The sequence below is a fragment of the Schistocerca americana genome, chromosome X (assembly GCF_021461395.2).
Source record: "Schistocerca americana isolate TAMUIC-IGC-003095 chromosome X, iqSchAmer2.1, whole genome shotgun sequence".
NCBI classification, from domain to species: Eukaryota; Metazoa; Arthropoda; class Insecta; order Orthoptera; family Acrididae; genus Schistocerca; species Schistocerca americana.
In genome coordinates, this window is record NC_060130.1 from 786,510,172 (window position 1) to 786,528,848 (window position 18,677).

The following is an 18,677-nucleotide window of genomic DNA, read 5'->3' on the forward strand; positions in this document are numbered from 1 at the left end:
GCTCCTCTAATTGTGTCATCTGGAAATTCGCAAACTGTGGAACGCAATGTTCTACCCAGTACAGCTCTGAACAGTAGCTAACAAACATACAATGAAACTTCCATCAGTTACACATTAAACACAGGTGTGTGCAGGGCTGCCAACATCATTTCATTCCAACACACCATGGGTGCGAAATTACGAATGTCCTGGAATTTCTTGAACAGACCTCGCGTTGTCACATAACCAAAAAAAGTGTTTATTCACCTGTGAAAAAGTTTATTTTTATTTGGGAGAATCCAGGAATTATTTTTTCTTTTCTGTTTATACAACCTGTACTTGCAAAATTAAGTTTATGGAAGGATTGTGTTACTATCTTTGTGATTCATGTGGAAACACTGATCGTGATGGTCACAGAGCACAGTTTAAACCTTGTCTTTATTTGAACCTTTATATTATACAGCTTATATGATGAAGAATTGTCATCCACAACCTATTTACTGCCTTACTAATAGCTGCCAGACTATTGTCTTTCATCGTGCTTATTCTCTGATCCTGTAAAACCATTTTCTTTACTTACTTTCTCATTTATATAAATTTCTCTTTGTAGGAACTGCAACTTCAGGAAGAATGTAAATTTTTATCAAACTTAAAACTCTTTGAAATTAATAGGACATGAATGGTTAAATTTACATTGTAGCAGCATAAATCAGCTTAACTTTGCCCTTACATTTGGGCTGTGCAGTGTATGTGTAAATAATTTAGAGAAGCTTCGAGGTCGAACATCATTATAGGCAGTGATAAATAATACAAGAGATACGATAATGGAATCCATACAATGTATGAGTCAAGACTACCATTCAGCAAGCAGTAGGTTCATTCTCATGACACTTTTTTTGTTCCATTCCATGTAAAAATGAATGAAATTTAGGCTAAATAGAATAATGTGAAAGGGTACCCCTGTGTCTTGAAAATAGGAAAATCAAGAAGGAAAAAGAACACACTCAACTTCGCAAAATATGAATTATGTGTGATAAATTAATTCGTTGCCTAATGTAGACATGTTGCTTATTTCAGTGTCCTTAATTGTGTTTTAATTTCACACGTCATGGGTCAGGTGACATAATGGGTCAATAACCCAAAGTCAGGTAGTGAAGGCAGGAATGAACCAAGCCTTCCCCCCCCCCCTCGAAACCAGACCACCCTACTTTCAAAAAAGGTAGCAGTCATAATGAGTGTAAAGACTTCATCTTCAATTCTTTTACAGGAGAAAATTTATATTCTCAGATCTTCCAAGCAAAAAGTGTAACTGTTTTCATTAACGTGAATTTCTGTACAGCAGCTGAGAAACAGTTAGAAGCTTGCATCAGGAATAGAAGCAACTACAAAGACATGCTGAAATGTTTTCAATTAATTTTGACCTTTCTTGGCAAAGAATCATCTCGTGGAGTATCCTTTTGTGTTTGGAGCGTTATTCATCATCCAGAGTGGATGAAGAAAGCAATTTTTATTGCTTGAATTTATTTTCTGTGATGGATTGTCACAACACAAGAGGAATTCAATTTGTGTTTGTATTTTCCCTATCAGCATGTACATAAGAGTAATTCAATTTGTGTTTGTATTTTCCCTATCAGCATGTACATAAGAGTGAGGTTCTGCGCTCATTTTGCAGTTAAAGTACTGTTTGAGAATGAAGTCTTTCGCGACTGCACCGAACAGTCTGACTTCTTGCCACATAAGTTCAGGGTAAAACCTTGAGCTTCCGACGATTACCACCATTGTCTTCATCAAGAACAACCGACTGTCGAAACTGATGCTGTTGTGGCCCCAATGACGGCTTCTGATGGGTCAGTAATTAAGTCATGCTGTCGCAGATATCAGCTCCTGCACTTGTGGCGCCAGCGCTCCACACGTAGTGTAAAAATTGTGACAAATATATGTGGCTCTTCTCTGTATCAACTGCTCGCTTCCAGGCAATGATAAGATTATATCCACTGTCACAGTTGAATATTTTCTTGCGCATTCTTATTCTTACAGCCTCTTTCATTATGGAGTCGCAGTATGTAGGAGATTCGGACAAAAATTTTATTTCATCAAACAATATTTTTTACTTGTTTTTGAGACAACTACAAATTTATCCTGTACTTGACTTTTAATATGCCATTGATGTTTTGCACAGTGGTCAGAAATGGTGTGGTTGAACAGTCTTATGTAACAGCTTCTGCACTCACAATGGATGTTGTAAGTCCCAGGAATCTTGAGGGTGAGACTGTCCTTAACACTTTGGGTCCTGAGCCATTGTGCGCGGTGTCTACCATAAAGACTGGCTGATTTTAACGTATTTTAAACAACTACAACTCGTGAAAGGTTTCAGTAACAGCAATAAAATTACTCTTATTGAAAAACCTAGACTTTCGTGTTTAAAACCATATATAATACCTTTCTCTTGAATTAATACATACTTTTGACAAGCGTTATAATAATAACGTTGTTTTTGAAAAAAGGAAAAATTGGTCAAAGGTATATTCACTGTATTTTCTAGAAGGAAATTTTTTTTTAATTTTACACAGAAATTGTAATTATGATGGATACAGTATGTCTTATCTACAGTAACCTCCTGTAACTATTTTAGGATGCAATTTTGCTCTTTGTGTGATAAATTTTGAAGCTCGGCATTTTGCACAATGCTACTTTACATTCACTACACTGGTAGCTTGTGTCTTTTCGCCACACTTTTCCAGTCAGTTTTTTTCCTCTCAGAGAACACACTACACACTGATTTTGTTTCTGTTTCTTACCTACTTCTGTCTCAATCTTTTCCAGGAAATGATTTCCAGTTGATAGCTTGAGAGTCCAGATGGACCAGGTCGGGATTCAAGATCTTTGCTTTGTGCAAGATCCTGTCATGAAGTGAGATGAGATGTTGAGGCGTTTTCCAGTAACCTTATTGTGTAATATGCAGGAATTTACAGTCGCCATTAGTATAACATGGAATGCCAACTTTCTCCACCCCTTCACAGTTCGATGTTCAAATGTGCCGTATGACAATCGCTGATCTGATAAGTCAACACCAAACTTGTTTTTATTGTAGCCCACTACACAGGCTGACTTTGACTTCTGTCTTCCTCTCTGATCAGTGAAAGTGACCATCCCAGCAGTATGCCTTGTACTTATCATATGCACATTTCTTTTGTCCTTCCAACACAGTGCTAACATATTTCCTTTACGCCTAAAAATAAGTTCACCTCGCTGAAGGTTCGAATCTTTTATAGCACTAGGCAATCCCTGCCGAGATTTTCTTCTTGTTCCCACAAGAGCAGTTTTTGCACCTTCCAGTTCTGAAGCAAGTATTGGACTTGTGTAGAATCTGTCCGTAAACAAAGTGTAGCCTTTTCCTGACAGATTTGCAAGCAATGTCTTTACCAGAGTCACTGTGTCAGACCTTTCACCCACGTAAACAGAGAAATTCCAGATGTAACCTGTGTCAGATTCGGATAACATGTACATTTTCATACCGTATTTATTTGGTTTTTGTGGCATGTACTGTCTGAAATACACGCGACCTCGAAATTTACACATGCCTTTATCTGTTGTAATTTTTCGAGATGGTGTATACACACGCTGGAAATTAGCATACACATTATCTAGGAGGGGTCTCACGTTGTGCAGTCGGTCATAGCCAGTTTCTCCTTTCCTCTTAGCTAAGGAATTATCGTTGTGGAAGTTTCTCAAAATAGAAAGAAATCTGTCACAGCTCAAGATGTTTGGACAGAAATTACATGACACAACAGGGTTCTTGGACCAGTGCTCTCGTATACGTGGCCTCACACTTACACACACATGGACTACAATTGCCAGAAACTTCCTTATTTCCATAAGTGTAACTCCTTTCCACTTTGATTATGAGCAGGTGGGTGAAAGGGAATTTGTGCTTTGTAATTTCCTGATGCATTGTTGAGCATGCAGATTAGTTTGTTCCTTTATATGTTTCATCATACTGTCTGTCAGGAAATATGAAAAAAAAATCTAGAGGTGCACTGTTCTGGTCTAAACTGACAACATTGCATATTCCGAATTGTTCTGAGAATAGATCGATATCTGGTGCATGATCAGTAGTCGTCCAACCTTCCTCAGAATCGGTGCGGCGCGCAGGTCTCTGCTTCCCCCTCGCAGTCAGTCTCGCTTGTTCTTCAGGCACAATATCGACGGGATTACTTGCTGCTGAAGTGCTTGGACACCTGGTCTCCTCTTCTGAATCTATCAGAAGAGTGGTATTTGCAAATAAAATCATAATTACGTACTGAGTTTTTTCAGTGAAAATCTGAACAAAAATTATACATGTTTTGTTGTCAGAATTCTTTACCTGAACTGCCAGAAACTTCTTCTTGAGCATAGTCCACATCATCATCATCAGAGTTATCTACAATATCTTCCTTTGACAAATCAACATCACTTTCTTCTAAATCACAATATAACTCACGAGCAATTTCTTCGTCCGTCAAGCCACGCTTCGCCATGTCGACGCTACTGAGACAGCGCCGGAAAAAATCGCCGCTCGCAAAACGTGACAAATAAAAAGGTAAACACATCCTTCCACAGCATGCCCGCACCATCTAGTGACCAATACTCGAACTACAGTCCACGCAGCGCCTCCCATACAAGTGGGAGCCATAAGAATACATGAAGGAAGGGGAACAACGAGAACACGCACCCGTAAAATTACAGTTGCCGGACTTTCGGGCAGGCCGCGCACGCCCGTATTTTTATAGGCGTCGGCGCCTAAGTGTTAAGAGGGCGTAGCATTTCCTTTATCTCCTTAGGAAGTCAGAAAATAGATCTGGTACCTTGTCTTCCCAGGACTCTGCATATTTTGCTGGATGTACCAACATGGAAGGGAAGAAATAAAATTGGTGGCTCATCACGTGAATGTTAAAGAAAACCGCAAGTTGATGAACACTGACTCATATCTTGGTGCCCAGACTTTTCACCATCCAGTACAGGAGAGAGCAGCTTTAAGTACACCAGTACACAGAGCAAAAACTGCTTGTGACGGGGACAACTGGGATTCTGAAATTAATGATCTTAAGTATGTGTTCCAACATGACAGCTGTGAGTCACATTATATGAAGTCAGTGCCCTCCAAGAAAGGGAAACATGAAAATGTTTTGTACAACATAGAGTACTGTATTTAGATTTCATTTTTTCAAAATTTCATAAATATCATATTACCACCCATGATATTTCTCAGGTGGCTTCTCAAAAACTGAATGATTATTTGTGTTATCTGTCTCTGGAGTATGCTATCTTGGCAGTCATTGACCTTAATTTGTCTTCTGAATCAAATATGAAAATCTTTAATGCAGTGAGTCATGAGGCAGAATCATTAGACTAATATAGTAAAATGGCTCTAATAGAAATAATCATTCCCCAGAAATTATAATTAATGGGACTGTACTTCTAAAAGAAGACCAGTTTTTGCCAGATTTAGCTTGAGTGATCTGTTCTTTATAACAGATCCTTTGGAGTGCCATGGAAATGAAGACTTTGGCAATGATCAGACACTGTGCTAACCTAGAAATGTACACCAGCATCACTCTGACCCTGGAGTTTTTTTGTTTGTTACTCTGTGTGTGCTGCTGCACATACACAGTTCACTGCCACCAATGTAAATTCAGCATTGAGTGATACCTGGTAGTGTGTGGACATTTGAAGTTGAGACATTGTTGTTTAATTAATTTGACAGAAATATTTTTTGAAGGGGCGTTTTGACTGTAGTGTGCACATTGTGTAACTGTTCTGTTGATGAGTGTGGTCCGTTTATATGAAAATGGCACATAGGAATGACGTTTTACTGAGAGAAGATGGTACATGGGAACCATTGTTAGCAGAACTCAATTGTGAAAGTGACATGAGTGACTTTAGTGATGAAAGAGATTCTGAAGGTGATGCTCCTACAGCAATTACAGTCAATGTCGAAACTAATAAGTCTGCAGAATTTTCAGACTATGATGAAGTCAACAGTAAGAATGGTCATTGTTAATATTTGTGTAATATGTGCACTTCATTAAATGAATACCACCTTCATCTAATTAAACTGCAAATAAAGTCTTTAGAGCTGGATCAATTTCAAGTTTCTTCATTGAAAAGTTTCCATGAGCGTTTTTACTTAGTCTCGAATTTTGGATGCATTAATACTAATATTGTTTGAAAAAGTATGTGAGAGACATGAGATAAAATGAGTTTAATAGATGATAGTCCAGTTTCAATTAAAATATTCTATTGTCAGGAAATTTCTCCAGCAAATAATTGAGGGTCACTGTGACACAGGTGTACACTTTGTGTGGTAATTTCAAAGGTGTACACTATTTGAGTTAATAAAATGAAAGTGTTAATCTGACTGAAAAAGGCATCAAGCCCATAGAGGAGTAGAAGAAATAATTTGGAGAATATTGACACAGGTTTCCAAGATATATAAACAGACTTTATTAAAGAATAAGGATTTTAAACATAAAAAGTTTTTTCATTTTTACCCCACAAATGTAGTACATATCTGTTATTGATTGTATCATGAAACGTACTACAGCAATATTAATTAACAAGTTGAAAGTATTGAAGTTATTGGTTAATCAGCTACATATTTATGTACAATATGGTTTGAGACAATAAATGAGATTTTCCCCCAAATGTTGAGGCCACGCCCCTGCCCCTATTCTGTTGAGCACAAATTACACACAACTTATTTTTTCTTGCTAAAGAACCAGAGTGGAAAGTAACACACACAAAAAAATTAGACATGTAAAATAAGAACCAAACTAATATATATAGGAAGTGTTCAGCAGTAGTTAGGGCACAGACAAATGCTTGAACACTGTAACTCAGCTGTTGAACTTGAGAATGGCAAAGCTTCTCAGTTTTCCAGCATTCATTCTTAAAATGCATCCTCAAATTTTTGTAAATTCATCAAAAGGAATTTATTTTGGAGTGAGAAGTTTCTGTGGCATATATCCTCACATACAGATGCATGGTCTAAAAGTGATATGAATTAATGAAATCTTTGCACGCTTTGAGTTAAGTCAAATGCTTAAATTCCTGCATCCTTTCTGATGAGTACTGCATGACCAGTGTCAATTTGTAACTGACTCATTTTACTGATGTTCCCATCCTTAAAGAACCATACTACTGGCTGTGATATACTGGTGCCCATTTCACTGCCAAATCATGCGACATTTACATTCATACTCGCTACACACACTTTCACTTTGACCTCATGTTGGATGTATCTCATAGTGTATGACATTTATGGAAGAACTGGTCATCACCCAAGAGCTACCACCCACTCCCCCTCTCCCTCCCACCCCCACCAAAAAAATCCCCAAGTAAAGCAAAACATTATTGGGCTGGTAGAGAGAAACAGAATATGAAATGCTAGCAAAAGAAAAGCATTATAAACATCACAGTTTGTATTAATATGATTTTCTTCAGAGTTAAATTTACTAGTCTTATTTAAAATATTACATTTTGACAGCTAACCCAAATGTTGCACATAACAATAGCCATAGTAAATCTCATGTTAATAACATGTTTGTGTGAATGGTAGCTGTGATACACTTTTGAACAGGTTTTGAATAGAGGAACTGGATTACCAAATAAAATATGTAGCATGCTGTATGCTGTTCATATTCTCATAATGAACAGAGTTGCAAGAAAGATAGTCATGTTTGTCAATGTTTCTGGTAGCTAAACAACACTTGCTTGATGAAACTTCCTGACAGATTAAAACTGTGTGGCGGACCGAGACTCGAACTCGGGACCTTTGCCTTTCGTGGGCAAGTGCTATACCAACTGAGCTACCCAAGCATGACTCGTGCCCTGTCCTCACAGACTTAATTCCAACAGTACCTTGTCTCCTACCTTCCAAACTTCCCGAGTTCAAGTCTCGGTCCAGCACACAGTTTTAATCTGCCAGGAAGTTTCATATCAGCGCACACTCCACTGTAGAGTGAAAATTTCATTCTAGAAACACTTGCTTGATATTTGTTTTTTACTTATTATTTTTCTTTTGGATAAAAAGTTATTTTGGGTGGTAAAGATAACCATGTGAGAAGTACAAAGGGCGTTCAAACAGTTTTGCACAGTCTTTTTTATTTTTTGTGGGAGGAGAATGAAATTTTTTGTGAACGTACTTCGAACGTTTAGCTATGCATTGAGCCTATTCAATGTAGCCTCCATCAGGTGTGCTGCATCTGGCCCAACGTTCTTTCAATGATGTAAATGCACTTTGCTAAAATTCTGGGAATTTACTTTTACACCATCGCGTGATGCAGGAAAGACGGTCATTCTCACTATCAAATGTTTTACAGTGCTGGTGGGCCTTCAGATGACCAAAGAGGTAAAAATCAGATGGAGCCAAGTCCGGACTGTAGGGAGGATGAGGAACAATTTTCCAACCCATTTTCCTGATTTTCTCCTGTCTCACAAGGTCTGTATTGGGTTTGGCATTGTAATGGTGTAGTCTGATGAGCTGACCCTGAAGCTGTAGTCTGTGGGTTTTGATGGCATATCGCAGCTTGTCCAGTGACTAACATTTATGGTCCCAGTTAATTGTGGAGCCAGGTTCCAAAAAGTCAATGAAAATGGCACAACCCTCATCCCAGAAGAAGGAGCCCATCACCTTTCGGCCTGCTGTTCATGAAAGCCTTGGTTTCTTCTTCTGAGGGAACCCGGATAATGCAACTCCATGGATTGGGTTTTGCTCTCAGGTTCGGACAAAAACCACCATGTTTCATCCTGGGTAATTACGCTGTCAAAACACTGTTTCCACCCTTCAGTAAAGGTCTTCATGAGACCGTTGCACACATTCTTCCTCATCGTTTGCATTTCTCTTGTCAGTAATCTAGGCGCCCAACGTGCATAGATTTTTCTGTACTCTAGTGACTGTACTAGTGATACCACACTACCAAATGACAAACGAGTCATTTCAGCAAACTGAATTGTTTGGATTCACATCACTCACTGCCATCTATGTTCTACCGCATCGTTGATTGTCCAGTAGAGAGAAATCACCTTCTTAAAGCTCTGCAACAACTGTTGGATTTTGCTGTGATCCACTGTGCCGTCATAAACAGGGAGCAACTTCCTGTGAATCAATGTGGCAGAGTCATCACCGGTCTTGAAGAGGAACTCCATCACCGACCATTGTTGCAACGTGACATCTACTTCACGGTCCATTATGGCTCGCTTGTAAATAAAAGAAAATACTTTCATATACCAACTTACAGCTAAATGTTCCAAGTATGTTCACAAAAAATTTCATTCTTCTCCTGCAAAAAATAAAAAAATTAAAGACGACTGTGCAAAACTTTTTGAATGCCCTTTGTACTATAAAAAGTTAGAAACTGTGTGAGTGAACTGTGTAACAGTTATTTCTTTTCTGTCTCGGATGTTTTTTTACACACATCTTCAGTGCCCGACTTCTATTCCACACCCTTACCGTAATGTTAAATGGCTTCCATTGTAGCAGCTCCTAAGGAAAGTGGGTGTTACTCCATTGCACTGTAATAGTCTTCACATGCACTAATTTTAACTGGCTGCTGCAGACAAATGTGTGTTAATTTAGCACTGTTAATACTGCATGGAGTTCATCATCATGTGTCTCCATGCACATCAGTGCAATAACTCTTTCTAAAACCTGTCATAGTATTGCTGTTCCAGAAAACATCAATGTTGATAGTCTTATTTCTGCAGTGCAATTGACATTTCACCTTAGTGAACAGAGTCTGATTGTGACAATGATAATGATGCACAAGCATAATGAATGATTGCAGTAATTCCCATAGTGCTCAGAGCTCAGATAACTACTAATTGTTGGTCGCTTATTTTCAATGTCGCCCACAGAAAAAAGTTTTTGTTAAACATGAGAACTTCAGTTTGTTGATTTAGTGCTTATTCAATGGAAAAATATATTGTATTTTGAATCATATTTAATTACCAGAGATGTCTAAAGATAAAGCAGTAAAATAAAACCATCATTCATTGCTCAGAGAAATGCATTGAAAGTTTAATAAATGGGTCACAGAATTTGCCAGCAGAGAATATCTGTATGCTGATACATGTGCAATAAGCACATTGGCTTCTTAGAGACAAAAGAAGCATGTATGTATGTATGTTGCATTTAGTGTAGAGAGTTACACTTCAATCTATCCATGCTATTGTGTAAAATCATTTGACTTCTGTCTGAAACTTTCTACCTCTAGATTTGTTCTTCTAAGATCATGATTTATTGTAAACTATAGTTGTAAATATTATGTTTCTTTTTGTTTATTTCAGTATTAAAACAAAGAACTGTTTCCTTAAAATTAATCAAATGATTCGATAATATGATAAACCTATGAAATAAGTCCTTGACTGTTGCAACATTTTTAAGAGACTTCATTAAAAGGTTTTTCAGAAATGCAACATTAATAGCAGAATTATTAATATCTGTGATTGATGTAAGCCTTACAGTTTATTATTTTTATTACAAGCATTATGTTCTCTAAGTATTTGCAATCTCAAAATTTCTTAGCACATGTAAAATTTTGTTTTGCTTCTTTAACTCCCCCCCCCCCCCCCCCCCCCCCCAATGAATTAGCATTACAGAGTCTCTCTATCTAGAATTTGTATAACATGATCTACAAGCTAGTTCAACTGTGCAATTTCTCACTTCATTTTTGTAGTACTTCCCATACCCAGGAAGTCATATTCATCTTGACAACCTCAAGTAACAATGTGTTCAGAAGAGAAATAAAAAATATATTGAGCAAATATTTTTTATCTACCAGGTGGACATTAACTGATATCATTGCCATTCTTGTAACATTGTTCATTATAGACATGAAGAACACTATGTCTTTTCTAAATAACATCCTATATTTTTTATTCTGTAATCTGCTTCCTTTCCTCAAGTCGTGTTCAAAAGCACAACATATCATTCACAGAAATGAAACATTATTGAAAATTTAATGCAAATTCACTTACTTTCCTGCACAAGAATATAGTGAAGTTACTGGGGGCTAATGTAACTCACCCACATGCTGGAGTTAACAGTAAACAAATGGAACTGAAAGACAGTTGACTGAGTGGCCAGTATGCATTTGCGTTATATTTCAATTAGTTCACTGTCAACTCCAGTGAATGGATGAGCTGCTTTACCCCAGATACCTTCATTGTATGCCAGTGGGTGAGAGTTGGTCACTTCTGTGTTCCATTTTCAATAACTTCATGTTTACATGGCTGGTGTACTGCAGTACAGTTTTGAACAGGTTTTGAGGATAGGAAGTGGATTACAAAATAAAAAAAGAATAGGATGCTATTGGAAAAGACATACTGCTATTCATATCTGTGTAATGAACAAAGTGGCCTTTCCTGTTATCATGCAGGTAAATATCCTGATAGCTAAACACCATTTGCTTGATACTTTTTATTTATTTATTTCTCTTCCACAGAAAAAAGTTATTGTGCTTAAGCTAAATGTGACACCCTGTATATCTTAGAATGTTCTCTCAGAAGGGTGAGTTAAATTGTTCGAATCATATTCTTATTAATCAGCATAAAAAAACTATGATTACAGTCCATAGAATTAATTTTTGTTCTGCAGTGCAATGTGTGCTGATTTGAAGTTTCTTGACAGATTAAAACTGTGAGTTTGTAAAGTACTTGCCCACGAAAGTCTTAAGTCCCAGTTTCAAGTACTCATCCAGCACATAGTTTTAAAGTGTCCACAGTGTTCATTGCAGTGGTATTTGTAATATTTTGATTGATTTTGTTCACGTTATACATGCCCATCCACGATGTTTCATATGATTCGCTGCCCCCATTAAAATTATTTTGAAAGATTAGTTTTGCTTTATTACTTACTGTAACATTTGTACCAGAAATAATTTGTTTTGTTTTATAACAGAGGATTTTTATTATTTTCAGAGCTCTGCATATGAATCTATATATGAACCTATTAACCCGCGGCCACCGAGCCAGATGTCATCTCGTTCCAACTATTCTTTGTATGCTCCTTACATGAGTGGCTCACAAAACAAATCAGAAGAAGCAAATACAGCACCTTCGTTAGGAAAGGAAGCAGAAGTTGATGCTTTGACTAATTTACTAGTTCAATCCATGCACGATTCCTCAGATCCCGATGACATATATGGTAATTTACATACTTTTTTTTTAAACACTTACTTTTTGTCTTTGCCACAGAGTATTTGAAGATGCTGATCTGAGAAAAGTTATATTAGTGTATGTTACTATACTGTAATTGGACTATGTAAACAGAAAGGGGTAATCACGAAAGGGGGTTATCATGCTGATTGTAACTTAATGAATTACGTAATTCTGAACATTCAAATACAAAGATTTCCTCTTTTATGGAAGATTATTGGAGTTGCAGAAAAAAGATGCATATAAAATATGGAGCAGTCAGAAATGACAAATAACTCTGTATGTAAGGTATTTTTACTAGTTTCATCCAGACCCTGAACCTCAACTCACCAATCATTAGTAACAGCAGACCCTGAACCTAAACTCTCCAATCATTAGTAACAGCAGACCCTGAACCTCAACTCTCCAATCATTAGTAACAGCAGAACACAGTGTGTCTGTACTTTTGCTCCTGGAGATTTGAGTGAGGATAATAGCTGCTACAAATACTCAAAAATGGTGTAGGTATTCAGAATAGCGGGACTTGTAAAAATTAGTGTGTGAAAGAGCTGCAGGTTTCAGATCGAGAGTTCTAAAGCGGTGGTGCAATATTTGGATTAGATTCACACAGAAGCCTTATTAACGATATTGTCATTGTACTGTAATTGTGGTAATGAAATCATTGTTTTAAAGTTTATTATTATTATTATTATTATTATTATTAAAATCAGTGATAAACTAAAAATTCTTGTTGATGACAGTGGGTTTAATAAGTATCTTTGAGAAGCAGGCTGCTTCAATGTTCCCTCACATTCCACTGCAAATTTTTATTTTTCTTACAGCAAACACATGCGTGTGCACACACAGTGAAATGTTTAGTTAGTGTGGCCAAATAGTTTGAGATACTTGTAAAGCTTTTTTATTCCACAGTTATATAAATTTTATGTTAATTCGTAAACACTTAGGAGTAAGGAGATGACTCACTGAATAGCAGAAGTGTTTAGTTATTGACAGGCCCACAAAAAATAGAATGAAAACTTTGCTAGGTTTCCTGTGCATCCACATTGTGCCCAGAATAGCAGAAGTGTTTAGTTATTGACAGGCCCACAAAAAATAGAATGAAAACTTTGCTAGGTTTCCTATGCATCCACATTGTGCCCAGGTGTGTGTGTTGGAGGAGGAGGGGGGGGGGGGGGTGCAGGCAAAAAAAAAAAAAAAAGTACTTTCCAGGAAATGGAAGATACTTTATTTTATCGAAAACAGCTTTCTAGTATGTTGAAACACATAAGAAACTGGTGGTAGGTGGTATTTTCTGGAAATTTTCTGTAGGGACTAGGACAGCTGTTGCAAGAGAAGGCTGCTAAACAGTCCACAACAAGTTTTAAATAGACTCCCTTTTCCCCTTCAGGACTATTTCAATTGTATTGCATTTCATATTGATGGTGAAGTATGCTGCTTATAGAATAGTGCTGTGGATTCACTGGCAACCTTCTGTCCCAGCCATTTTAAAGATACTAATAACTGTGGCATCACGTGTACTGCATTCTTCCACTTACTGAAACGTGAATAGTTTAGTCTCGCACATTTCAGCTAAGATGCCACTACCCTCTCTAGTAATATGCTCTCATGAGTGGATGTGCTGTGGAGATGGGTGCTTATAGTATGCTTTTGCCATTTTTCCACTTACACCTGAAGGCATGTTGTGTTGCATGTTCAGAGTATGTCATGTTGTTATGGGATCTTTGTGTTATTTCAAACTCACAAGCTAGCAGTGTAGCAAAGTTCTGTGTTTTGCTGGTCATCTAAGACTTTATGAAGAGAATTACATAATTTGTGAAGTTGGTTGAAACATTGGACACAGTTGATTGCTTGAATAGTGGGCCATTCGCTTCTTATATGGGACCAGATCATGGGTATATTGCCTTTATTTCAGTACATGTGATCATTTTTAATAATTAAGTCTCCAAAAATGTAAACACATTTGATTTATTTTCTCACAAGTAGTTATAAATTGTCTGTTGTTTAGGTATGTCAGTATGGTAATGAATCCTAGTGCCATTTAGTCTCTAGTACAATTAACTCAAACCTTTTTGTTTCTTTGTGTTGAAGCTAGTAATTATGGGTACAGCTGCATTCCCAAGTGGTTCTATGTTTAATAAAAGGTACCAAATGTATTGGGGGGGGGGGGGGGGGGAGCAATAACAATTTTCTCTGGAGAATTTAATCAGGAAAAGCTCTTTAGCCTGTTAGGAAATACACACAATTACCGTCAGTTAAGTGAAAGAATGTGTAATAGGTAAGTAATAACTCCTTTTGGTTTCCTACCCTGGGTTTTGCAAACGTCTTTGTAATTTTGAGATGAATAACACAGCATTTACAACTTTGTGTTTTTATTTTGAAATGTAATTAAAAACTTACTGCTCACTTTATTTCTGCTGAAGGTTGACTATAGCTTTTGCATGTTGTTTATAATTTTCTTTATAGTGTTATAAATGTTTTTGTAGGTGTGTGTACAGCCTGTGGACAAAAGGTGGTGGGAGAAGGATCTGGATGTACAGCCATGGACCAAGTGTACCACATTTCATGCTTCACATGTCAGCACTGTGCAATCCAGTTACAAGGAAAACCTTTTTATGCTCTTGATGGGAAACCATATTGCGAAGAAGATTATTTGGTGAGTTCGGCTAGGTTTAGTTCAATGTTGAAGCCACAAGATTTATGAAATGACCTTATTCATCACTAAAATCTCTCAGCCCTTCTCACATGGCATGTGCTGTTCATATGGAAGTCAAACATCCTTCAGTTCAGCTTATAAATTCTGTCAATTAAGTCAGAAGTCATTGCAGATGACTCAGTGCTCTCTCTTTCACCATGCTCAGCAACCAAGCCTTAGTGCATTATGTGGTCTGAATGGGTGAACGTTATGGGCAAAATCTGATCACACTTTGTGGGTATTGTATATACCAATTGGGCAACATCGCATCCTCAAAAATAAGATACTGATGTGCATTGGAGGTACTGTCAATACAAGGAATCATGTCAACCGGATTGGTGGTTTCTGCCTCCAGAACAAGGCAAAAATGTGGCCACTTTATATGGAGTTTAACTATGTGCCCTAAAGTATATAGGGTGCCAGAAACATTTGGAAAAATCTGTAAAGGTGTTGCAGATTAGGCTGTGCTGAGAGAGAATTGTTAAGGAGAAATTCAATATGTTGCACTGTTTCTGAGTTAATTAGCATCAAAATTAGCCAATCAGGCCATTGTATGTGCAAATTCAAGCAGCCAACCAGGTTTAGTGTCAGTTGTTGTCATAGCATAGATGATAGCGCACGAGACGGCTGAGCTTTTGGTTTGGGTTCATTCCGTACTACTGTCCCATGTATAGGTTTTGTATAGCTCTCTTGTTTGGTTTTAGGAAATCAAATGAAGAACACGCTTGGCAACACCATCACTGGTGAGCCGCTTGACTTTGTGCATACAGTGGCATGATTGGCTAATTTCAATGCTCATTACCTCAGAAATGGCACAACATATTGAATTTTTTTATTAATAGTTATCTTTCAGTGCAGCCTTAAAAGCGTTTCGGGCTGTTTCTGACCACCCTGTATATTCACAATTTATGCACAGTTTTCTTGTACAAAATATCAGGTAGCCATTGAAAGTTGTGTGTTTCCAGGACACTCATGTTCAGGTGTTAGAGGTGTCCAGCATGACAAAGTATTTTAAGGCCAGTCAAGCTTCCTTCAGGTGCCACTGGGTGCCGTCTCTTTAGTGAGGGAAGCAAATCTGGTATCAAGAGCTGCACAGCAGATAAATACAGGCTTTGAGATGGTAACCATAAAATAATTGTCTGTCAGTGCTGAAGCATGTCATAAATGATTCTACTTACAGTAGTCTTATTCATGATGGTATAATATATGCCTCAGTAGTATCATATGCTAAATATCCAAGCCTTAAAAAACCAACAGTCCAGTCCTTATGGTGCTGCGTTCCTATACAAAATGTTCAGAGTTAAGTGTGGCTTTGATATGCCCATACAGGACACCATTTTCACACAAGGTAGTATTTATGTTACAACCTGCATCACACACTGTTAACATCACTGGAACATGCTGAAAAACAAGAATTTTGTCACGTTGTGTAATGTTGTTAATGATGAGAATAGTTTTCTGTTACTTATTTTAAGAGTCTGTAATATCGCTCACACTATGGTGTGTGCCAGCAGTTATCACAACACAAAGTGAAATGAAGTCCTCTCCATGAAAGTTGGACATCAAAACAGTTATGTGTTTTAAGAGCTAGGTTAAATTTTCAAGAGTAGTTCATCAAGATTTTCGTATTGATGTGTGTTGCACATATTATACCAAATGTATGTTTAGAGTTTCTCTTTACAAGATGTATCTTCCAGTAAAACTTAATTATCTGTGACCATTTCTGGAAAACCGTACCGTAAGTTGAAATTTTTTTTTCATTGTCTATTCTGGTAGTCCTTGAAAAGACCACTGGTTGCATGAAAACTAGTCTACATTGAAAACTTAATTTTCTGTACATTTTACTCTTAACATTGATTTGATTGAATTATGAGTAAATAATGTGCAAAGTATGGTAAAAAATTATGGTAATATTAAAGGGAATTTAACTACTTCACTATGTATAGGAATACATTCAGTAGTTAAACAATTGAAACAGTGATTTGAAGCACATCGTTAATTATTACTGTGCTTACAGAAAAACCATATTTTCATTGTATTAATCCACATCATCCCTGAAACACAGCACTGAGTAAATTAAAATTCAACATACTGAGGCTAGTGTTAGTCCTTGCATTATTAATTGATGACTAATCTCTTTATTTTTTGCTCACATGTCGTTCACTGCAGCTTTTCCATCTGTGACACAGTCAGTAATGTTTGACATTGAACAGAAGAGATCTTTTTGAAAAGAGAGAAAATATATTTGTGCGCACGCGCGCCCACCCACCCACCCACCCACACACACACACACACACACACACACACACACACACACACACACACACACAGAGAGAGAGAGAGAGAGAGAGAGAGAGAGAGAGAGAGAGAGCAGTTTCTGTTTCCACACTGCATCAGTTCAGTCTTATCTCATGCTTCAAGTAACTCTGTTCTAAATATTTGCATATTTCTTGAGCAGTAACTTGTGTGAGATGACTTTGTGGCATATTGAGAGCCAGAAACAATTTTGTAGCAGTCCTCAGATTGCATCAAGCAACTTCTGGTGTATGTTATATTCATTCTTGGCTATATGAATGTATTTTCATAACTGGTAAGGACTGCTCTGTTGAGTACAGATACAGAAGTATTTGGAAGACATGTTGGCCACAATTGACACATTCAAGCTGCTACCCTGGGGCACCTGAGACACAAACTGTGGCGCTTCTGGTGCCTACAGACTTGGCTGGGGTCTCTGATATTGCAGAACCATTAGATTCACTTGTCCTGTGTGGTCCGCATTTACTTAATGTGAGTGGCAAACAGTGGCAAGGTCACAAATCTCTGGAGTGAAAGCGAAAGTGAGTGCTGATGGCATGGCTGTCCTTTACACCTTGAAAGCAGGTTTGAGGTCTTGCCCGTTACTGAAAGTACGTCTGAGCCAGCACAGGATGCTGCATCTGTTGGAACAGGAGTCAGTCTTCCTGAAAGTTCAGAAGAAGTGGAGAGGATGGGCTTGTTGGTTGTTCAGAGCTCCAGAGTTCGATGGGTAATGGAAACCTTTTGGGAAGTAGCAGACAGGTCAGAAAGGCAGTGTCCACTTTGAATGCTTGTTGAGCGGGGGGGTTCCTTGTAGATGTAGAGAAGACTCTGCCAGTGGCTGTGGAGAATACTGGGTGCATATGGCTGCCTTCCATAACTCATGTCAGCGCCAGTGACGCCAGCTGCCTGGGTCTGAGGCCAACTTTGGTTCGCACAGGCAGCTACGTGCAGTGCTGAAGACAACTACCCTGTGTGCAGGATGGAAACTAAAGTATCACTTTGCAGCCTCATTGCCAGAATCCATTACGTTCCTCTGCTTAGCAGCAAAGTGGAAGACTTAAACCAGGGTGTCAGACAATTTTGTGACAATTTTGGTTGTGGATTTAATGATTTCTGTTATCAGGTGGAGAACTGTAGGATCTCTCTCAATAGGTCAGGGTTGCACCACACACAGGAAGTAGCAGCTAAGTACTAGAGTATATGTGGCATGCATTTGTTCTGATTTCAGAGGGAAGAACAGAAGCCCCAATAATTAGAGAGAGAAGTATAATTTGGGATAAGTAAGTGATAAGTGTTACATGTGTGAAAAAGTATGGTCAGGAGCAGTAGTGGTGGAGCATTTCTTGGAAAACCTGGAGAAAGTCATGTGCCACTTTCCTATTCTTGCTATAGTTTTAGGGTGAGATTCATAGATAAGTACTCTAGCATACTTACTGCTGTATAGCAGCACCTTCTTGGAAGAATAAGATGGTATTAAACTGTTGCCCAGGGATCGTCCAATTGCAGTAACCAC

At 37.8% G+C, this 18,677-nt stretch overlaps 1 protein-coding gene across 2 annotated transcripts in view; it reads left to right on the forward strand.

Annotated features, from left to right (window-relative positions):
- The window catches only part of LOC124555537 (lipoma-preferred partner homolog), an 84,129-nt gene that overhangs the window by 42,438 nt on the left and 23,014 nt on the right, over positions 1–18,677 (forward strand). For both annotated transcript variants that reach the window (XM_047129491.1, XM_047129492.1), the window contains exons 6-7: positions 11,938–12,163; positions 14,658–14,827. In XM_047129491.1, coding sequence (XP_046985447.1) covers positions 11,938–12,163; positions 14,658–14,827 — 396 coding nt within the window. The remainder of the gene's footprint in view (positions 1–11,937; positions 12,164–14,657; positions 14,828–18,677) is intronic.